Here is a 25,138-nt window from a genome sequence, read left to right on the forward strand (position 1 = left end):
AATAAAAATCTCTTCCATTTATCTGCGTACACTTTCCTTGTACTAGGCCTTCTAGCTTCCAAAATCACATTCAAAACTTGTTGTGGAAGTTGAGACCCTCTATGGTTTAAAACAGAATATGCCATGCTGTTAGGTGAAGAGAGTGAAGTTTGACATTGAGCAAATGACTGTCCTCCTGGGACAACAGATGTGGAATCAAAGGCAAAGGCCATGGAGGCTTCCGTTAGACTTCTCAGTAATGGGTACCAGTGCTGTCGAGGCCAATCTGGAGCTATCAAAATCATCCTTGGCTTGTCCTGTCTGACCTTCAGAAGTACCTTTGGGAGGAGAGGCAGAGGTGGAAAGGCATACACATGAAGATTTTTCCAACTGAAAGAAAGAGCATCCACTTTCCAAGCTGTGGGATGAAACCTTTGTGCAAAACTTTGGCAGCTGGTGGTTTAGTGGAGAAGCGAACAGATCTATGTCTGGAGTTCCCCAGGACACTGTCAATTTCTGAAATACATGAAGATCCAGTTTCCACTCGTGGGGATCCATGATTTGTCTGCTTAACACATCTGCTAAGGAGTTCTGTGCTCCCGGCAGAAACCTTGCCTGAAGACTTAGTTGTAAACTGAGAGCAGTCTCCCACAAAATCATTGCTTGCCTGCATAGAGGATAAGAATGTGTTCCCCCTTGCTTGTTGATGTACCACATGACAGTTGTGTTGTCTGTTAGAATCAACACCTGCCCTGGAAGAAGTAAATCCTTGAAAGCCATTAATGCAAACTGGACTGCTAACATCTCCTTCAAGTTGATATGTAGATGCTGTAGTCTGACAGGCCACTTGTCTTGTATCCACTTTCCGTGTAGATGAGCTCCCCAAGCTTTGTCTGAGGCATCTGTCGTTAAAATTTGACTCGCCTCTGGCCGGGTCACAGAGTCCCTTGTTTAGGTGACATTCCTGAGCCCACCACAAAAATTCCTTTTGAATGCAAGGTATTATTTGAATGACAGTGTCCAGATGCTGGCAGTGCTGTGTCCATACATTTTTGAGATACCATTGCAACTTCCTCATATGCAGTTTGGCATTGGGAAGCACCAGAATACAAGATGCCATGAACCCTAAGGCTTGAAGGACTGTCCTTGCAGTCAGCCCGGACTGAAGAGATAGATGATGGAAGTAAAGGGAAAGATTCTTTTGTTTGTCCGGGGTTAGAAAGGCCATCTGGGATGCTGTATTCAGTCTTACACCCAGAAAGCACATGTCTTGAGAGGGTACTAGACTGGACTTTATTTCGTTCACAGAATACCCCAGGCATCTTAGCACTGTTATCACATATTCCAAATGACGAAGAAGCTCGTCCCTTCCTTGAGCCAGAATTAGGCAATCGTCCAAATAAGGATAGATTTGTATTCCTTTTAGCCTGAAGAAAGCTATCACTGGAGCCAGAACTTTCGTAAATACTCTGGGCAGTAGATAAGCCAAAGGGCAATGCAGAGAACTGATAGTGAGAAGTCCCAGTCCGCAGATACTTCCTGCAACTTAGCCTGACAGGAACATGAAGGTAAGCCTCCTTGAGATCCAAAGTTACCATCCAGTGATCCTTGCCCAGTAGAGGTAAAAGCTGTTGTAACGTCAACATTTTGAACTTGGGAATGTCCAGATAAGTGTTGAGGATAGATAAATCCAAAATTGGTCTCCACGTGTTCCCCTTTTTGGCACAAGGAACAGGCGAGAATAAAATCCTAGGCCCCTTTCTGGCATAGGAACCGGCTGTATGGCCCCTATTTGGAGTAACAGAGAAATTTGCTTGTGAGCCTCTATTCTTTGTTGAGGAGGAATGTCTGGCATGCCTTTGAAAGGAGGCAAGGTATGGAAATAAAACCTGTAACCGTGATGTATGATATCCAGTACCCATCTGTCTTGGGTAATCAAACTCCAATTTTCTTTGAAAAGTGCCAACCTTCCTCCCAAAGGTGCTGCCAGGCGAGAAGGTTCTGGCAGCTGAAAAGGTAGGTCATTGGGTCTGTTTACGAAAGGACTGACCCCTGCCCTCACCGAAGACTGTGCAGGAGAACTCCCTGTCCTAGGCCTGAAAGAGCCCTGACCTCTGTCCTGCCACGTCTAGATCTACCCCTAGACTGGGAATCATAAGAAGGATACGTCCACCCTTTAGTAGGCCAATTTCTACTAAACTTTGGAGGCTGAACCTGCAAAAAATCTTTAACAGTCTGCATAGACTTAGCCTCGTCTTCCATTTTCTTTAAAACTGCCTCAACAGGAGAACCAAACAAGACATCAGATTGCAAAGGGGCATCCAAAATCCTAGTTTTAACATGGTCAGATAAATTTTGATCCCTCAGCCAGGCATGCCTGCGAAGAACTGATCCAGTGGCAGCCACCCTAGAGGAGGCCTGTACAGCATCAAAACCACATTGCAAAGAATGCTTACCCACCTGTTCAGAAACATGCACTAAATCTTGTAACTCTTTACAATCAATACCTTCCAGAGCATCAACCTTAGATTTCAACTGTGAAAGAAGATAATTTTGATATTTCAACATGTGAAACTGGCAATTCAAAGCTCTCATGGCTAGAGTGGAAGAAGTATAAACTTTCTTTCCCCATCTATCCAAGGCCCTGGCCTCTTTATCTGCAGGAACCGGATTCTTGACAACAGAAGCCTTAACACCCTTAGGCCCCTGGCTAACAGTTTCTGGGTCTGCCCTAGGACTCTTAAAAAGATACTTATGAGCTTCAGGCACCCTGTAATACCTATCTGGTTTAACAGGAGCAGGAGGCAAAGAATCAGGATTAAGAGAAGCCTCTGCAAACACATCTTCCACCACATTCAGAACAGGAGGTATAGCTAAAGGCCTATGCTGGGGTAAAACAAAATTCCCTAAGCCTTTTCCTGGAATCAGAGAAATCCTGACCTTCCCATTTAAAATGCTCTCTCATGGGTGAAGGGTCTCTGAAAAGAAAAATCCTCAGGAGGAGAAGCAAGGAGTAGAATCATCCACATCAGAATCAGAATAATGAGAATACTCCTGCAAGTCTTCAGCCGAAGACTCAGACACATCCGAAGCCTGCTCATAATCCCCCACACAGGTTCCATCCTAGGCCTCTTATCAGGAGGGGGCATAGAGCCTCTAATTAAAGTAATTAAATCTTCTGCCATTTTAAGCATTTGCTTCTTGGGCACAGAACCTGAAGAACTAGGAGTGACACCCACAGAAGCAAAACTAGACCTGCCTCTAGGAGAAGCCTTGGAAGCAGAAAGAGAGGGCCTAGACACCTTAGGAAGGGAGGGGAATACAGTTATCTGAGAAGCCCCTACAGCCTGACCTGCCTCCTGGGAGGCCACATCCTGTAAAAACAAAGTTTCTCCCTGGGACTCCAGAGGCCTCCGTCGAACCACCGGTTCCACTGACGCCTCTAAAGAACCGGCGTCCGGTTCGGACGACTCCTCTAACCTAGGTTTAACTGCCTTGTCTTTGCGCTTCTTTGAGGAAGCGGCGCCGGAGCATCCGGCGGCATATTGTAATTGCACCGCTTCCCAAAGACCAACCTGGCACAATCCAACCTTCTTTATAGTTCGTTTATTGAACCTAGCACAAAAGCGACACCCAACAACGTCGTGCTCAGGTCCCAAACAAGGTAGACACAAATTATGGTAATCCCTATGCGGTATCTGTTTCCCACAAGAAATACAGTTATTCACTTTTTCTGACATCCGGTAAACCACTGGGGCAAGAAAAAAACAAAATATTCCCCAACGGGGTACTTAACCAACTCTGACTTCGGTCTGAAACTCCGAATTCGAAAAATTTCAGAACGCCGAACGGCACTTGCAACACTGCTTCTGCATCGGACCATGCGGCAAAAAAGACTGAGGATATGACGTCGGTCATGCGCATTTGTACCCTGACATTCTGATGTCAGTCAAATGCGCCTTGACCGGCGTCAGCCTTATACTCTGATATTCGGGCCGACCGAGGGACAGCGGACTACCCCAAGTGTTAGGACTGCAGCAATGTGAGATGAAGAACATCCATTCTTGTTAACCTAACAGGTTGGCCCTGAGCATTATTCTGCATATATTGTTCCCACAAATTCTACTTCAATGAAACTTGTTCCTTCCACTTTCTAAAGCTTCCTCCTCCAGTTCTATATCTCTTTACAATATTCTACATTTCCACTGTGCTTGTTACAGATTTTGATTCTCATTTTCTATTAATGGCTTTTTTGGTAGCCAGTAGCATTAAACTCAAGTAAGGCCTTACCATGTGTGAGCAGTTCAGATCCTATATCCCACAGTTCAAATGAATATTTTTTTTAGTTGCTACCATGTGTTTGCAGAACATTTCTGTAAAAAGTACTCTGCAGGGAATTACTAAATACTGCCCACTCAAAACATTCCTAAAAAACATCCTGCCAACATCTCTCTCTTCCCCATCACATTTCCAGCTTTTATGAAATATCCAAGATAAAATCCTCTGAAGTCTACTTTTGGTATAAAAATACTTAATCATAAACATTTCAAATCAAAAATCCTAAATCTTCTGGACTATGCAAACTTGACAGCTTGTAGATTTTTTTTACTAACTACCTTTCAGTTCTTCTCCCCAATCTTTTCTAACCTCCTATAACTGATTATAGGTATACAGTATATTTATATGCCCTACTAATTATCCCTGTATCAGTGTCGTCTGTATTAGACTAACAGAAATTCTACCACAGATGGTCTTTCACTCAGCACTCCCCTAGCATGTCCTCTTCACCCATACTAGTTATCAATCCTTGAAACAGAAGGCAGTCTGTAACCTGCAGTCCAAACTTCTGCTTATCCTCATTCCACTGCTACTTCACTTACATGTTCCCACTACCTAGATTCTTTTTTTAACTACCTCCATTAAGTTTCATTCCCATTTTGCCAGTTTTCAATATCCTTACTTACAGACATCTCTATTGGTAAAATTTCCTTTTTCCATTCCTGCACTGGCACAGTTTTTAAAATACTTTTTGCTACATTATGAATATACCGTTCTATTATGTTTTCATATCTCCCTCCATTTAATTAAAATAATTTTCACTTTTATTTATAATCTTCTTCAGTTATGTATATCAGTCTTAAGAGCATAGCTTTTTAGTATTCTATCAGTTAACCCTAAAATTTACTCTACACTGAAAACCTATTATCCCACTTACCTACTGCACCCTCTTCCCCCTCCCATATAAATTCCCTGAATTATTTATTAACTCTCATTCACAACTTCACCATCGGGTAATACAAATGTCATACCTGTACATAAGACTAACGGGACTAAACATTTTCACTGCTTCTTACTTTCCATATCCGTAATCAATACAAATTACAGTTGGTTTAGTCTTTTCCCATATCTTTAGCTGGCTCAACAGAATCCTTTATTTATTTATCTACGTAGGTACTTCCTCTAGTCATGTCCCAAAAGGTATGGGGATTGATGAACTAAACTAATTCATTTGTGGGTACACAGACTATTGTTACAATCTTTGTTTTATCTTCAATATTCTATATTAAAACAAAGACTTGAAACTGTCTCAAAATGTTCCACAACACCAAAATGCCCCTTTCTGGATTTATCAAGTGCAAAATAATTTAATCGGCAAACACAACCAACTTTTCTTGAGTATCATACACGTTACATCTTCAGATATGTGAATTCCTTACATTACTTGCTAATGGCTCTAAACACAAAGCAATTAACAAAGGGGAATGATAACATTCCTGCCTGGTTTCTCAGCTCAAACACAGCTCAAGAGAGGGAAGCCCCTCCACCCGAACTCTTGCCTCTTAGTCTTCATATAACCTCTTCATTAACCCTATTATTCTAGCAGAGGAACATAAATGTTGACATTGCCCCATAAAATTCCAGCTAACTTTATTAAATGCTTTCTCTGCATCATAACTTTCCAAAAGCAGCAGTGTTGTGTCACACACTGCTTCCCTTTTGATAATCTTTGTTAATGTTACCAAATATTTGCCTCCAATATATAAAACTAGAATGATAGCAACTCTGGTAACATATCTGTCATTCTAGCTAGTACAGAAATACTTTATAAACATGGTTAAACTGCAATTGGTCTATTTCTGACACAAAGGAGGATTAAACTTTAGGGGACCCTCTCACTGTGGAAGACTACAAAAGAAGATTTGCACACTGATCATTTTGAAATACTTACTCCTGAAGTGGCTGATTCAAAGAAAAGTGACCCCTTTACAAAGAAACAGGAGGTCAAACAGGACTGGGTCTTTCATGGCTCAAAAATCAACACAAGTCACCTCACAGCAACCTGTAGGCTACTGAGTATAAGGAGAGTTAAGTGATAGGCTTGGATTTTCACATACCAAAGGGAGCAGTGAATTCAATAAGGCTCTGTTAAGGAAACAGCAAATTTATAGGATGAAATTTTTGTATCTTGAAGACATTCTTTGGACATTACCTGGGTCAGACAAGGATGTGTCAAGATGATGATTAAAACAGAATGTGATCCATGTAAATATCTAGGTCTATTATGCCATACCTATCTTATGGGGAAGTGAAGATAATCATCTTCCACAGACATGGCTGCAATAAATTATTTTCCATAACTGTAAAACAGTTTGCAGTATTACTTTTTTCAGTTTCTTGGTAAAGATTAATTGGCTCAAATCTGGCAAGTTTAATACTAGTCATCACACTCTCGCTTCCATAATCTGATGTACTGCCTTCTTTTGCTGCAACTACTACATCAATTTCAAACCACCTTGAACATGGTTTGTAGGAGTTGTATGGAACTGAATGAAGGGGAATGTGGAACCTGTTGAAACTCTCTGGCATAAACTTATGAGATGGACTGTAGTTACCCTGCTGCCAATACCAAACTGCCAGAGTTTTGCAAACTGACACCGGGAAATACAGGAGGAGGAGGAGGAGGAGGGAAGAACAAACTTCTTCCAGGTTTAGAGAGTATGGAGAAAAGTATGTGGAAGCAGCAGTCTGCAGTTACCAGGATCCAATTTGTTAATATTTTCCTACATCTGCTAGACAGGCAGCAGAACTTTCAGGGGAGGGGAGACGACCCTGTTTCCTTTACATGCAAGGCTAATTTGGATTTCTACACCAAACATGCCTGCTTAGCACAAAAACAGCAACAGCAGATGCCCTGGATGATGCACCACCAGCATTATAGGTACAATGTGTATCTGAGGCAGATGTTAATTTATTCAACTTTTTGCAAGTTCTTCATGAAGGTCTGTATACATTCCTATAGTACAATTTACAGTTTAAAACCTTACTTCATATACTGTACCATAATGTAAAGATCTTAAAATAAAAACGGCTAAAATTATAAACATTTTTCCACAAACAGTAGTCAAGATTCTGTCTCGTAAGGACAGCAAACCAATGGAACTGCCTTCAATAATGCAAAAAATACACAAAAAAATGTAGCTGAAGCAGCTTACTGATTATTACTGGTCTTTCATCGGAGACCCTGGATAATCTTGCCATCTTTTGTGGAATAGTGTTAAGAAGGATTAGTGGCACCATTGCTAACATATGTGAAGGACTGCTGAATCACTGCCACCAAAAGTGGAGAAGAGGTGGCACTGCAGGCAACCAGGGTGAAGGATGAGGTGGCGCCACTCTTTCAATAACTAGTTTCAACAATACAACCTAGCAACCAAGAGCACTGAGGGTAAATGCACTGCTGCCCTACATAAACATCTCCAACCTCCACACCCAAATTAGACATCACACTGTTTGCTTACAGAGCCATGCTACCCTGTCTGTGAACCATCTGCTAATGCTTCTCTATAAACAGTAATTGCATTTAAGGCAAAATATAACCTCTTACATACACACATACAAATCCCAGAGAAGACAGACAGAATTCCGGAATTCACCACAGATCTTCACCTGGCTACTATTGCCACTACTCTGATGAAAGTCAGAGACAGTTACCTACCTGCTTCTATTTTGCCAATTATCTCTTTCAGTAGTAGCTGGCAGAAGCAGTCAAAAAGCATGTACTCCACAGCATGCTAACTAAAGGTGTAAAATATTGCTCTGTAAGCAAACTTACCATGACGGTAAATGTTTCAGTAGATCAATGTAGCAGTAGCCCAAGTTGTAGGAGTTTTATCCAAACTAGAATTTAACAGCTGGCCAAAATCCACAGCTTTATGCACCTTTCACAAGCCCAAATTGCTGAAAGGATCCAGCTTGAGCAAAGGTGGAAAAAAACAGTGGTTTGGGAACAAGGTTCTGTTCCCCCAAAGCTTCCATGCCAAAGAAAAAGGGAATCTATAACATTGAAAACAGGTTACATCAGAGGCACAAAAAATATAAAAGACCTCACCCTGGCAAAAAAAAAAAAAAAAAAAAAAATATATATAGATAGATAGATAGATAGATAGATAGATATATATATATATATATATATATATATAGATATATATATATATATATATGTGAAGATTGCGGAAGAAGGGGTGATGGCTACCAGCCTAGTCAAATAGAATTTGACACAATTCCATCATTGTAAATATAAATGTAGAATACAGGCTTGTTTCTTAAATGAAAGAAAACACTGTAAAATGTGAACTTCAAGACTGTAGCAACACTGCCATCTGTTGCAAGGAAAACTAAGCCAAACATTTCAAATGTTCTTTGAAATTAAAAATTATGTCTTGTAGGTTTCTTTGATCTGCAGAGCTCGGAGTCATTTGGTCTGTGCTATCACATTCTATTATTTTAACTTGAGGAATAATTACTAGAGTGTACATATGAAATGTCTTTTATTGTTGTAGTTTCCTGAGCAGGTGCTAGCTTGCTAAATAATGTAGCCTGTTGGCATGGGAACTCCAGACTAAGTGTCAAAATGATGTAATGTGTATACTGGGAAAACCTAAGTGTCAAAATGATGTAATCTGGGAGGGCCCAGCAGGAATGTTAGTGATTTTAAACTATTGCTGAGAGAGAGAGACTGCAAGCATGTTGATCTTGATATCCAACTCTCAGCACTGACTTATGCTCTCTTTATGTAAGCAGTACTTCAGAAGTATGTTTTCTTGTAGAAATAGCTAGAACTATAAAGATTAGAATTAAGTGCTTTTCTGTTATATCAGAACTTTCCTACTGTATTGTTTTAAGTTTGTGTGATCTCTGAACTCTTGGATAGCACTGTGGTGTAGTAGTATTGTTTTTTTTTATATATTATTAAATATTTTTAAACCTTTTTCAACTATGGCTGGTTTCTGCAGAGTTAAGTTAAGCTCCAGAGTACATTGCATATTTATAGAGTTTATTGTATAAAGCCACTCTAATAAGCCCTAGCCTGATTAGTCACACTTACCAATTGGATAATATTGCACAGTAATAATTGGACACCCATTTATGGGCCTTTGGGTAGCTAATAGTTATTAGCTGGTGGTGGCAGTAATTACTACCATATAGTCTGGGTAAAGGGGCACAGCTGGAGAATCTGTGTCAGCCTTTCCCAGGAGTGTCTGTGAAGTTGTATAAATACTTATCACAAAAAAATGTGTGTGGTGTGTCAGCTACCTGGGCAATGACATGAAGCACTGGTGGGACAGAGAGGGTACTGGAGGTTAGCTTGCCAGCTAGGCTGATATCTAGACCCTATAGCTGCACCAGTGGGGAGTCTTATTGGGGACCTGGGGAGCAACCAGCCCCAGACTGACTGGGATCTCTGTGTGCACGTAAGGAAAATTGTACTTTACTGTTTGCATTTATTATCCTTTCCTCTTATATGAGACGCCCTTCCCTGGTGTTAGTGGTAAGGATTGTGGCTTCTTGATTGCTGGGCCAGGGCACAGCCGTCTCACACACACACACACACACACATATATATATATATATATATATATGTGTGTGTGTGTATATAAATATATATATATATATATATATATATATATATATATATATATATATATATATATATATGTGTGTGTGTGTATATATGTGTGTGTGTGTATATATATATATATATATATATATATATATATATATATATATATATATATATATATATATATATATATATATATATACACACACACACATAACAAAAGTGTATGGAGGAAGAAGGAAAACAGTATACACTGCCTCATACAGCCTGGCATCAACACCCTTCATTAGCATATTCCGAATTCTATAAAGTGATTTATTTGCACGTACCTCTCAACCTCTTAATGCAGGAAATCTGGAAAAGGCCAAAATATATTGGGGGAACAAACTACTAAAAATTGCTCTTGTATAAACTTAAGACAGTTGACAGAATAACATATCTTGCTTTCGCAAGGATTTTTCTGAAGTGTAAGAAGTTGGAGACTCCATGTGTCATTATTAACTACTTCATTCCTACACGATTTGCCAGAAAACCACTAATTATATGACTAACAAATCAAAAATAGAAGCAAAAATCTACTAATTCTATAAATTTGGAGAGTTGCGAGGTGTAGTTTAGTCGGGACAATTGTGCAACAGAAATCCTACACAGACTTAGCTCCCTAGGTGTGGACAGTAAGTACCCCCCCCACTCAGTATAAGCAGCATTAAACGTCTCTTCCCCTGAAGCTCTCAGCTCCTTGTAAAATCCACTCGACAAAACTGCATCTCTCAACTTTGCAGCACAAGAAATCTGGAAAAAGCCAAATTTTATTGGTGGGGGGGGGGGCAAAAGCCCCAAAACCAGGGACACATTTAAACAATTGCATAAAGTTGGAAAGTTCCTAGAATAAAATGTTGTGCAACCATGTGTTTCACTGCCTAGTCTTGAACCCAGGACCCTGTACACTAGAGTCAGAGCAACATACCACTATGCCAAATCAGCCATTTTTTGAAAGACGGGAAGACAAACTTAAATGGCTATCATTTAGTGAATTCAATTCTCACCATAGCTCTCAACCTCTTGCCACAAAACACCTGGACAAAGTCAATAATGGGGAATACAGCCCCCAAACATATTCAGTGAATTCAATTTTCATCATAGCTCTCAACCTCTTAGCACAAAAAAACTGGACAAAGCCAATAATGGGAGATTACATCCCCAAAATAGGGGCAGACTTCAAAAATTGATCTTATAAACTTAGAAAATTGCTAGAATAAAAGGTTTTGTGTTACCATGTATTTTCTGAAAAATATGAAGTCTGAAATTCAAATGTCTGTCATTATTTAGTGAATTCAATCCTTCACTGATTACACAAATCCAGAAAACTACAGATTTTATGAGAAACAGAACACAACAAAAATATGAGGCAAAAATCTGGACAGTTTTCAAAAGTGGTGGTGGATAATGAATTCAGGCTCTTGCTACTTGAACCCAAGGTATAGGGTTCGAGCCTGAATAACTCTAGCCACCACATATATTTAACTGGAGCATTTCACACACACACACACACACACACACACACATACCCTGTATCATTCGCTTGTAATAAATACAAATTCCCTTGCAGCAAGAGACAATCAGTATCTATCCATGTCGTATGTGACTGCAAATGTGGCGGTCTGATCTCCTTCCAGTTTATGTGGTTACAAACTGCATAGACTTCTGGGCATCTGTACACTGATGCCTTCCCTTCATAAACAGCAGTCAAGAATTACAGAACTCACTGAGCACGCATGCTCAGTTCAGGTTCTGGGACTTTGCAGCTAATTATAGCATGAGCCACCCCTGCCTGGGACTTTTACTGTTTGGAATCCATTTGTCCAAAGTGCAAGCTAAAACTAAAGGTCTGTGGCTGACAAGGTTTGCTGATGACTGCAAACTGGGAGTAGTCATAGAATCTCCAAATAATGTAAACATCCTACAAGAGGGTCTTACACAAATGACCTGTGCCAAAGTCATGGCCTTAAACTCAATACAAAAAATTCTATTAATATCCCCCTTTGGTAAGGGTGATGCTCCTGCTAACAGCCACATCAATAACACTCTAAGTAAGCACTCAGCGGTGAGACACTTGGGCACACAAGTTGACAGCAACCTTACCTTTGATTACCATGTCTCCACAGTAGTAATAAGGGCATTCTATATTGCTCATCTCATAAGTAAGGGCATTGTCTCCACAAAAAAAAAAAAAAAAAAGCTATAACCTCCCTATATTCTTCCCTCATCAAGCCAATAATCGAGTACAATGCCCCTTTTGGTATGTACCTTTCCAAACACCTGGAGCAACTTAAGAAACCACAAATGTTCCTCACACGGAAAATTCAAGGTCTTCAGCATGAGTCCTATGAGGAACATCTGAAATCACTGTCATTTTATTCTGTTTCATAAAGACTACTCAGCAGTGATCTCTGCCTTGCATAATAAGGCGATCTTTGACCCTGCTTTATTGAAAATATTGCATATCTGTAAGTCAAAGGGTACACAGGTTACCCACACTAATGGCCTTAACCTGGTATGTGACATTAATAGAACCTGTTGGAGGACAGATTTGTCTGCAAGAGATTATCACACGTTTGCTAAAGGCTCCCACTTCATGTCAAGCAGAGCACCTCAAATGCAATCAAGATGATCGGATGGGTAACCGTAAGTTCACCCTGAGGGTTCCACCGGTGTCCCTCTTGGACAGGGGCTATGGGTGCTAATCCTGAAAATAGAGAGTAAAATTTGGCTAGGCTTGTAAGGGCCCTGGGGTCATTAGCCTAGTAACCTCCTATGACCCTATAAACATATGTTCCTAAAGGAAAGAAAGGAAAAAAGAAAAATGTGCATTTATTATCCATATAAAACAGCTGCTACAATAAAGGAAAGGTTCTTCCATCATCTTCTTACCCTCTCTAGTCATACATCTTACTCTTCAGCAGTCTGCAACAATATGATGGAGGTATGAAAAAATGTACTATTTTTTCTCAGAATTTCAACAAATTGCCATAACAGCAGTATTTCATAACATCTGGGAACCATGTTTTCTTTATGTCATGAATGAGTCCCCATGCTACACAGTCAAAAGTTTTATTTGCAAATTTAATTTTACACAGTGACTCAAAATTAACTTTTCTGATTAAATTGTACAACAATGCTTCAGGTTTCATTACATAAACTCCTGATCAGAATTCCAAAAGTTTGTTGCCAGTGTTATGAAATAACATTTCACTAAGCAAATGTTTCTTCAAGTGCTCATTAATTTAGACACCAGTTTGTCATTTACTAGTTCACATCTCATGGTACACTGGGTTATTCTTACACAAGAGTGTTTTTCCTACATTTAAAAAGTAAGATACAACTTAAAATGATCCATAGCTTGGAATTATACAATAATGTTGCAATTTAAATTCAATGATGATTTTGTAAATACTTGCTTGAAGACATGTAGTTATGTATTTTTTAACTAAAACAGAAATCTAACTTTTCTGGAGAAAATAGGAAATGCATTAATAGTTATAGTTTGCAGTAGTATGCATATAAACTCTGCAACTTCAATTTTACAAACTTAAGTGTGAATTGCACAAAAATAGTAATCTCTGTTACACATTACAAGCATTTTTTGAACGAGCAAGATTTCCTGCCTGAACTTCATAACATACAGTTATACCACTTGTACTTAATAACTAGACTGCAGAACCTCAAAGAAAAAGCTATTTGGACTTGGATTATATTTTACCCTAATTATATTTACATTTTCAGGGGTACAAATATCTGAAATTCATGCAGAATTACTTTTATCACTTCATAAGTATACTACGTATGTTTGGATATACTGCTTTACTTTTGACTATTGACTATTTCACATTCTGCTTCTAAGAGCAACTGTGCCTTATGTTGTTCCAGCCACTACAAAAGTCAACATTTTCCTAAACTACAAATCAAAACTCTAGCTAATAATGTGATATTCCACTCCAACAAAATAAAATACTTGGAACTAGTTTTATAGAAGAACAAACATGCTCAACTCTAGGAAGAGAATAACATCCAATCTGTAGTTTAAATAGATAAGCAATTCCTTGCACCCACAGCTAAGACTGAATCACCAGCCTTATACATACAGAGATTTAAGAAAACTCACAAACATATAAAACAGCCAAGATCATCATAGGTAGTCAAAAAGTCTCTCACGGCTGTACCATCCTTCAAAACCTATGCAGGCCACCTTTCACAGACAGGCTGCATTACTTTCAACTAGCTAACGCCTACCAATTCCTGTAACCCATTTCCAAAAGCTTTTATTTAATTCAGCTAACATGATCAACTTGCACAAAATCCTCATTCATCACAAGTAGTGGTCATTAAAACACAAGTCACAATAATTCCTATAATGATGTAGTTTTCAAATGTGACAAAAACAATTTAGTACAGACATCCGTGAAAACATACAGGTCTGAAAATATTATATAGTTTAAAAAAAAAAGTCAGATTACAGAGATCAAGATCCATGCAAATCCCACAAAGTATGATATACAAAAAAATCCTCATATCTGTTTCTAATTGTTATACTACACCATTCAAAATAAAACTTGAAATAAAGCTGAGTGGCTAACATTTTCATACAATCACACACACAATGTATATATGAGGATATTGTAAATATTGCATATGTTTATTATAGTTACTGGCTTTCAGTTTCCGTGAATTTGAGTTCTTATAAGGGCTCAGATTTGACTGCTCATTATCATGAATTCCTCATTAACAAAAGTTGTTGTTGTGTCTTTCGGCTTATTAGGGGTCACCACAGCGGAACTCCGGTCCACTAATGTTTGGTAGTGAATTTTTACGTGCCGAGTTACCAGCCCTGATGCACAACCTTCAACGAAGGCACGTTCATTCACGCATGCCTCCACACAGAAGATGCTCTAGCTGAGAATCGAATGGGACAACATCTTGCTGTGAGGCGACAACGCTACCGCTGCACCACTACTGTGGGATTCCTCATTAACAAAAGTAAAATGCATTAATTATGTCTCTAACCTAGACAGCTTTATAATGTACTCCGTCCTTAATATTGATAAATTAGCTGCTAATGTTCATTTTGAGTGTGTGTGCATATATATCTTATTTACTAGCTAGGTCTTTTCTACTGTTTTTGTAGGACATCACTAGAAAGTAAGGTGGATAAGGAGTTTAATGCTGTTGCAGGCTGCACCCTGTGGATGTGATTGTATGAAACGGAAGATGAATTAGGTTGGTGGGCTTTCCAAATACAATCTTCTAATATTCATCAGTATTAGCATATAAAATAAAATTGGGAGGAACTTCTAAAGTCAATTTTCATATGAGGTGGGCAATCAAGAGCTACTTGATTTAAGAGCATAACAAGGACAGGGAGAGTAGGGACAAGTAATTCCAAAATTAGTAACTCATATTATACCTTGTCCTGTTTTGCTTACTTTAAATGAAAAAGGCTGCTTCTTAGATAAGAAACAATTCACCTAAGTGAATTATAAAACAAGAAATCCAAAACACTCGCTTACCACTGGCAGCTAGCATCTCCCACAGATTAAATGCAGAAATTAATGCTATAGCTGCTTTGTCTTCATTGTCCACCTTCGCACAATATTAGTGTCTCAACTACGACTACAGCAGGTGGTAGACCTTCAAGTTTAACTCTGTCTTAGGATTCACCCTTCTAAATATTGGTTCTTCTATTATCGTTTAGCATCTTGGTGGCAATAATACTATCATCACCAATTTCTGGCCCATTGCCATCCTCTCTCCCATTTCAAAAATCCCAGAGAAATGTATCCATCTTCAACTCCTTCCCTACCTCTTGGACAACAACTTATTAACTCCTACCAAACACGGATTCAGACCCAATCATAGCACCATGACTGCCCTCCTATCCTTCCTGGAAACTGTGAATAAAGCTAGAGATTCTGGCTTCACTGTATCTACCCCATCCTACTCTACCTCTCTAAGGCCTTTGACACTATCTCTCATAACCTACTCCTTACTAAACTGTCTAACCTAAACCTATCACCTTCATCTCTCAATTGGTTTACCAGCTATCGCTCCAACAGGCAACAAGCTGTCAAGTGGAAAAAAGCCACCTCCTCCTTCCTCAACACCCCCACAGGTGTCCCACAGGGTTCTATATTGGGCCCCCTCCTCTTCAATATATTCATTAATGATTTTTTCCACTCAATCCCTTATGCTAACATTATTAAATATGCAGATGATTCTACAATCATCTGCGCTGCCTCATCCATCTCAACTCTCTTAAAGCTGACAAAATGCCTTCTCTACCACAGAATAGTGGATGAAATACAACCATCTAGCACTCAATGCAGCTAAAACAAAACTTATGATATTTACCCCCCTCTAAAACTAATACCTTTGATAGAAAACTATTCGCCATCACCAGCCAAAATAATACACCTCTTGAACTGGTATCTGAAACCAAACTACTAGGAGTCCAAATCGATGACAAGCTTAAATTCAATTCCCATCTACTACTAAACATAAAAAAAAACCACCAAAAACTTAACATGCTCTACCGACACAATCGGTTCCTCACCTCAGCTACTAAGCTTACTCTCTCTACTACATTTATCTTACCCTCCCTTCTTTATGGTGCCCCTCTTCTAACAAACCTACAATCATCTCTCAAAACTAAACTGTCCTCTTGTTATAATAAAATAGCCAGATTCGCCACTAGCAACAAATCATCAACCCATCACTGTGCACCTCTCCACAAACTAAACTGGCTAGAGCTTCCCAACTACCTCTCCTATACGCAGCTCACTTATGCACACAAACTCATTTTCCAGCCATCCCTCTGTCCCTCCTTCTCTACTACCTTTAAAATGCACCACACACAAAGACTTCTAAGATCAACCAATCAAAACCCACTACAAGTTTACAGACCCCTTCGCCCCCCAGGACAAAATCTCCTGTTCTTTTCCCTAGCACGCCTATGGAACTCCCTCCTTCCATTCGAACCATCACTAGCCTCCCATCCTTAAAAAAAAAAAAAAAAAAAAAAAAAAAAATTCGCTCCACTCACATCTAACATCCACATGGGAATGCTCCTGCTCCCATCCCACATAACCTATTCCCCAATTCCTACAGTTTTCCATCTCACAAATTCCAGGTAGTAAATTCATACTTGCTTCTAGTAAACAACTTATTTGCATCTAGCAAATTACTTATTTGCATCTAGCAAATTCTAAGCCTACTGCATCTAACTACTTATTCTTAATCCTACTAGAGCAATGTTCCCCTCAAAAAAAAAAAAAAATCCATTCTATTTTTGACTGTAACCTCAGTATTTTCTGTTCTGTTTTTTTTAACCAGAATTGTTAAAATGTTAATCACTGTAATCTTTTTGTAATCTGCGTGTGGAGCTTTTCTCCCCAGGACTCCACTGAAAACGGGTTCTTTTGGCATAATGGACTATCCTGGTTAAACAACTGAAAATAAATAAATAAAATCTTCCATCCTCCAAATGATGATCCTGATTCCCGATTGAAACTTAAGGTGATGAACTGCTGAACTCTGTGACCGTCTAAGAGTAAGACTAAATCAAAGTGACCGTTTCAATTCTCACTCTCGTTTTCCCAGCACGCAGAGTGCAAGAAGAGAAGGGAGTGAGAACCAATCAGTTCCCATCTAGCCACCCACATCATGTATGTGACTGCAGACGTGGCAGTCCCATCTCCTTCTACTTTTACTGGGATTACGAACCGCATAGACTTCTGGGCATGACACTGATGCCTTCTCTCCTTAATCTGGACTGCTTTTATAGCAGTCTGGATTTACAAACCCCCTAGGTTTTTTTTTTGCTTTTTTGTTTTTTCTAAAACCCAGAACTTGACGAGCATGCGCAGTTCAAGTTCCAGGACTAATAGCACAGCAAGTCTGTCAGTCGGACAGCTAAGGAGCAGCCAACCAGTATAACTAACTAACCTAAGAGTAGTATGTGTACAAAAATAAATATTTTATTATTTTTGTTAATTCTTTTTCTTTCCACAGCTGGTGGGGGGGGGGGGGCTGCTGCAGTCCAATGGCACGAGCCGCCACTGCCACAACATTATTACTGTTCCCTTTTGTTGCCTTTCTTGTATCAGCAGAATAACATTTGGTAACTGAAGCTAAGCATATGCTGTTGTTGTCTTTACTTTAAAACATGTCTGTTCCAGTGCTGGTGGCCCTTTCTGGAGTGGTTTCAAGAAGAGCTTAGCTGCACTAGCCCTGAATCCATAAGACAGATAAATGTTAAACTTTTCAAGATATCTCTGAATCCTCACATTGGAAATAAAAAGAAATGCAAATGCTTCAAAGGCATTACATAACCAATGTTTGAAGTAGTTTATTGCTGCTTATGTACTATACTTGCCTTAAAATACTTTTAGTATTTCTGTATGCAATGTCTGTGCAATATTTTTAACTTTAAGTGCATGCTGCTGTTTTTACTTTTATGTTTTACTTTGTAAATGTTTATTTTTTATGTACTTGCACCTGAAACTTTGGTTCTGGATATGGCTGAAAAGTGTCTCTTGGAGCAGCTGACTTACCTGGTTAACAATTGTTAAATGAAAAACACGTAAAAGTCACTGATATGAAACGTCCCTTCTTCAGTCAAACCAAAAGAGGAGCGTATACTTACCTGAAATTCACACTCTGCTTTTTTCGTTCTCTTTAATTTTCTTATTTTGAGGAACTTCAGACAATGTTTTATGAATGTTTTCAATCATTTTTAATTTTCTATTACACAGGAAGACAAAGCTTTAAGCTTTCTAAACCTGGCAGCTCTGTTAAACTTTAAACAAATGCAATTTTGTGTGTCATGGCCAGATCCTAAATAGGACATATGCTCTGGACAGAATCCCTCACAGGCTTTAGTTCAATAGTGTACCACATACATAACACTACTGACCGTGACAGAGAAGATGTAACCTTGAAGCATGAAAATTAAGAAAATAAGTTTCTAAAATAGGACATCAGAACTCCCGTAACAACCAAGCCATATATAAATTATGCAAAACACAACCTTTTTTCAATGGTGAGAAAAACTGAAGTGGGTACATGCAATGTTAGTTGCATATGGGAATCTATTGCCACCTACCTTAGTACTTTTGTTGATGTTAGGCCAGCATTGGCCTTCATTGGAAGTACATAATGCAGCTCAGGTGTTAAGTAAATCTAAATGTTATAATTTACTCCTACAATCCCACTTCCAAAGAAAATCAAATTACTAGAAACAATAATAAATGCATTCAGAAATTGCAAGGATCATCAGCAAATGGACACTATATGAAAAATGGGTAGAACAGCAAACACTGAAAACAAACATATAAATTAATGGCTACAAAGATGCCAAAATGCAAACATCGCTATGGTACTACCAACAGAAACCCTTACAAACGACACAACTAATGCTACCTTAAAACAAGAGCAGTCCTAAAATTAAATGTTAGTCCAGTGCACCTTAACTAAAAATGACAAAGCAGGGAAAGCAGGTTATGCCATTACCCATAAACAGGGACAACACCAAACTACAAGCCAAGCATAAGGCACGTGGGGGTTACTGCTTAACATGCAACATTGCCAAATAAAACAATGACCAGGCATCTTCACTTACCACATTATTCCTGTCCTGTATGTGATTAAAAAAAAGGAAAGAAAACAGTAAACAAGAAAATATTCACCTATATGATTTGAATAGTCTTATAAAATGTTAATGCAACTGCATTATACATTAGTGAAAAACAGGCAATGAAGCACTTACCACTATCAACTGAACTTTGAGGTGTCACCCTCTGGTGGGATCTACTTCTGGTTCTCCTCTTTAACAGCACATTCAGCAGAAAATTATTTCCTTGATACATATTCTATTACTTACAGAGCATATATACCCCACTACATGTACTAGTGCCATAATTTGGATTTGCATAACATACAGCACTTCATACAAAGAAAGGGCCCAAATAGAGAGAAGTCAGCAAGCAAGGGGAAGTATTGCTGAAACTGCATTTATTCTCAAGTCTTGGTGAGTACCTTCATGAGGAGGTGAACCCTGTTTTTCATAAAATCTCACCAAGATAACAGATATTTAGACTGTATTTATATGGCATATATCATGGACAGAAGTGGGATGAAAATAAAAAAACAGCCGGGTACACAAGACGCAGGATAAAAAGTGCCCAATCCCAGTAGGCACACGGTGCCAGGACTGGAAAAACTGACAGTGTAGAAACCTCAAAATATGGAAACATTCCTACAATGGGACCAGACCAGGCCCAGGGGAGGATGCCCCACCCCCATTGCAGAAGGAAGTAGTGTCGACAAAAATCACAAAAACTGATAGGCCAAAGAAGAGCCATAAAGATGATAAAGTGGACTATTGAGAATAATAGAGAAATGTATGTATTGTTACTATTATGCAAAAAGCCTAGAACTTCCAGACGCAAGATATACAAAACGAATGAGAGAGAAATTAGAGGAAAGAAAAATACTTCCACAGGAAAAACTGTCAGACGCTTCAAATGAAAATTTGTGTTTATTAATAGAACAGATTTGGGAAAAACAGTATATAGATCAAAAAACTTTGATCTGTTTGGAAAAAGGAGCATCTCAGGAAGTGAAAAAATATAAACAATAAAACCTAGAGATATTTGAAAAGTAAAAAAGAAATATGGATATGGGAAAGAGAGATTTGATATAGTACAATATTTATGCAAAGGAGTAAGTTAAATTAATCAATATAAAGAAAGCAGCCCCAAAGATATTCGAAGAGAAATACAGGCAAAGGCATCCAGATATGGAACATTTCACAAGAAAAAGTTATCATAAAGAGGGAATGTAGAAAAGAAGATTAATAAAGTAGAAGGAAAAAAAATAGAAGTTATAGTTATGGAGTGCCTGCGAAGTGAAGGATTTGGTGTAGAAGGTCTAATACAGACTACACCACAGCATGATGGAGTGAGTCCCCAAAGTAAGGAGAACCAGGAAAATCAGGAGACATCTGAAGAAGAAATATGGACATAGTAAAGAGAGATTTAATGTGGTTTAATATTTATGCAAAGAAGAAAGCAAAACTAACCAATACAAAAAGAGCAGCACCAAAGATATTTGAAGAGAAATACAGGCAAAGGAATACAGACATGGAAAACTTCACAACAGAAAAAGTAAGACCACCGAGGAAAAGTAGAAAAGGAGATTAGCAATTGAGAAGTTAAAAAAAACAGAAATTGAGGTTATGGAGTACCTTCGAAGTGAAGTGATTCAGTGTAGAAAATCTAATTCAGAAAGCACCACAACAGGATCGAGCAATGGATATCCAAATTAAGGGGAAACCAGTGGAACAGGAAGCAAATGGTCAGGTGCCATATGAAGATATTTTGGAGCCTTCCACAGGAAACCAGTACAAACATTCACTTGAAGCTAGACGGCAAGGGAAGGAACAGGAAATTGTGGAAAAACTGATGCAGTCAATGTTGAGGAGTGATAGGCCAGTTAGCTCCCAAATGACAGAGCAACGTATGGCACAGGATGAAATTGAAGAGAATGTACCACAGGAAGATGCTATAGAACTTTCTAAAGAATGCCCACAGGAAATGGAAAACAAGGGATATGTCTTCAGTTTGGAAGAAAATGAGCTAAGAGAAGTGGTACTTGATTTAATAGACATGGATATATTAAGATCAATGAAAGAAATAGACTGCAGAAGGTCAATAAAAGCCAAAAAGTCAGAAGTCTGATAAAACAGATGAACACAGTAATTAGGACTGTTCACAGAGATCCGTGCAATATAACAAAAGTAAACAGGATATAATACTATGCAACTTAATTAATAACTGATAAAGTACTACCACAAGAACACAGGGTAGTGAGGGACAGGAAGGGGAAAAATTGAACATCATGGAAGTATCGACTAGAGAAAACTATAAAGCAATTAAGATAAGAAATGTCACTGTTAGAAGACTATAGAAAAGGGAATACATCAAGAAAATTAAGATAGATGTGATACAGTAAAGTGCAGTATTAGAACGGACAAGGATCTATCGTGCACTATTGCAAATAAACTAAAAATTTCAGCACACGTGGAAAAACTTAGATGATACCCAGATAAATATAAAGGAAAAGTAGAAAATAAGCAATTTATTGATGACCCAAAAAGGTTATATAGAGAATTGGGAAACAAGGTAAAAGGAATTGAAAGACCGTCAAAAAAAAGAAGAAATAGATACATTTTGGAGAAGTATTTATGAAGAGATCCTGTGGAGCATGAAGATGCTAAATGAATAGTAGTAAAAGAAAAAATAAAAAGTTTAAGGTGCAGGATATAAAATGGGATGAAGTAACAGCCAGAGAGATTGAAACAAAGTTAGGAAAAGCATCTAAATGGAAAACCCAAGGCCCAGATGCAGTACCTAACTTTTGGTTAAAAGCATTAACATCTTTGCATGAAGATTTAGCCGCAAGTACGAACTATTTATATGCACATCCCGGACAGACACCAACCTGGCTAACAAGAGGAAATACAATGCTCCTACTTAAGAGTGAACCTGCAAGTTAATTATAGACCAATAACTTGCCTTCCCATGACATATAAACTATGCACGGGAATTGATGCAGACAGAGTTTATAGTCATTTAGAAGAAAACTCAATAATGGCAGTAGAACAAAAGGGCAATTAAAAAGTCGTATGGAACAAAGGATCATTTGTAGTTAAATAAAATCATAGTGGAGAACTGTAAAAAGGGGAAGAATCTAAGTATGGCATGGACTGTCTACAAAAAAGCATTTGATAGTATCCCACATTCATGGATAAGAGTGCTTAAAAATGTATAACATACATCCTACACTGATCGACTACATTACAGTAACCATGAAACAGTGGCAAACCACTCTGCAATTAAGCCACGACAAAGGACAAATTATTATCCCAGGGATAAAAATTCAAAGGGAGATATTTCAGGGTGAGACTGTCACCGCTGCTATTCTGTCCTGCCCTTAACCTATTAGGCCATGGCTATAATTTGGCTCCTAGAAAACCAAGTGTAAAGACTTATCTTCTCTTCAGCGATGATTTAAAACTGTATAGCTCATCAGATGAGAAACTGAAAGCACAACTGCAAGTTGTCAAAACTTTTTCAAATGATATATGAATGTCATTTGGTCTTGATAAATGTGTAAAAGCAACCTTTAAAACAGGAAAACTGTAACACCAGGAAAACAGTTTGGGACAAGGATGTGATATAAAAAAACTTGAACAAGGAGGTGTGTATAAATATTTGGGAACTGATGAAGGATCAACAATAAAACACTTCTCTGCTTAATCTATTAGAAGCATATTGGAATGGAATGGAAATCAAACCAAAAGCAGATTAAAACCAGGCAACAACTGAATGTGCCAAAAAAAACAAAACAAAAGAAAGAATATACGGTGAAGGACCAGAGAGATGAGAAGGCAAGAAATGTGGAAAATGCATGAATATAGTTGCAAGTATAGAAAACTTCTGGGAAGGCCTCATGTTGATCAGGAACAAATGCATGAATGGTTAAGGAGACGTGAATTCAAACCAAGAGATGAAAGGTTAATATTGGCAGTCAACTGAACATGTGGGAGAAACAGACAAATGTAGGTTTTGCAAAACAGAATTGGAAACAGTTGCACACCTCATTGTTGGTTACAACATACCAATGGCAGAAGGACTGTATACTGAAAGTCACAATAATGTGACAAGACTGCTGCACTGGAAATTGTGCAAACATTATGCTAATGAAGTGGCTGAAAAACACTGGAAACATGAGCTATAAAGCATCATAGAAAATGATGAAGTCTATATCACATGGGATCATCCATTACCAACTGTTCAAAAGATAGATGCTAGAAAAACAGATATAGAGGTCCAAAAAAAATAAGACAAGTAGCATTGATCAGTGAAATTGCCACACCCAGTGACTACAGTGTCCTGTGTACAGAGCGAGACAAATTCATAAAATACCAGGATTTGCAAGAAAAAAACGAGAGCAATGTGGAAGAAAGATACCTAGATAGTTCCAATAGTAGTAGGAGCAATGGGTCATATAAAAAAAAAATCTATGATCATATTTAGATGCGTTACCAATACATGCAACTCCATACGAATTGCATGAGTCATTACTGGGGCACATTGTGGGTGATGAGAACACTTTTGGCTGACATCAAAGAGTGAAACAATACTAATTTCATGAACTTTAACCATACTTTGACTTAGGAATGTGGTCCATTCCTGTCATGGTATTAGAAACCCAAAAGATTTGGAGAAATTAAAAAACAAGAAAGAGTACTAAATTCATTATGCCTGCCATTTAAGATTTCTCCCAATACTTGACATCTCGCATTTTAAACTTTTTTAGGTTTCTGCTGTGTGGTCACATCCTGGCAGTGCATTTAATGATTCCATTACTCTGCTACTAAACTGACGCAACTCATCAAAACTTCTTCCACTTTACATTTTTTGCATTTTTCCTTCTCTCTTTGGTTACTTATACAACTCACTGCCTTCTGCTGTATGGGTGAAATTCATAGGCAAGGCTTTCAGGCTAGTCGCTCACAAAGCCTGTGGAAAACCAAATACAAATCAATGAAAACACCATTATATAACAGTAACCAAACTAAGTGAATGTTTCAGTGCAAACAAATACCAATAATCAAAAACGCACTGAAAATGGAAGAGCCACGACTCGCAAGAAGTAAATTCACAGCAGTCCTTTAATAAACCACAGCAAACTCGACCACACACTTATAACACTGCAAAATTACACAGAGATTGTGGCTCTTTCATTTTCAGTGCTTTTTTGATTACTGTCGTACAATGGGAAGGTTATTATCCATGAAATGGCTTAACATTCAAATACTAGCACCCTCGCTTTCAGTATGGACTGCACTGCAACACAAAGCTGTTAACATAGAAGCCACTGTCCAGGCATAAGAAGTGTCGACAATGACAACCACATTAAACAGCAGTAGTAGTACATGCATATACAACATCCAGTGACACACCACTCACACAAAATGGAATGTTGCACTGTAAGTCATGGGTACTGTTAATTAGTAATGCAAATGCATAGTGACAACAGCACAGAGACATAAATGTGCAACACTGAAATCAATTGCCCATTAGCAGCAAAACCAAAGCTGCTAAGAGTGATTTAACACAGCACCTAACTGTGGCAATA

At 38.4% G+C, this 25,138-nt stretch overlaps 1 protein-coding gene across 1 annotated transcript in view; it reads right to left on the reverse strand.

Moving 5' to 3' along the window:
• Positions 1-25,138, reverse strand: part of DNAJC13 (DnaJ heat shock protein family (Hsp40) member C13) — a gene marked incomplete in the record, with an annotated part of 3,140,357 nt that overhangs the window by 1,790,301 nt on the left and 1,324,918 nt on the right. The window contains 1 exon segment of the mRNA XM_044066722.1: positions 19,554-19,568. Within this exon segment, the coding sequence (XP_043922657.1) occupies positions 19,554-19,568 (15 nt within the window).

Source organism: Protopterus annectens, chromosome 3.part1 (assembly GCF_019279795.1).
Source record: "Protopterus annectens isolate FY-2018-M chromosome 3.part1, PAN1.0, whole genome shotgun sequence".
NCBI lineage: Eukaryota > Metazoa > Chordata > Ceratodontiformes > Protopteridae > Protopterus > Protopterus annectens.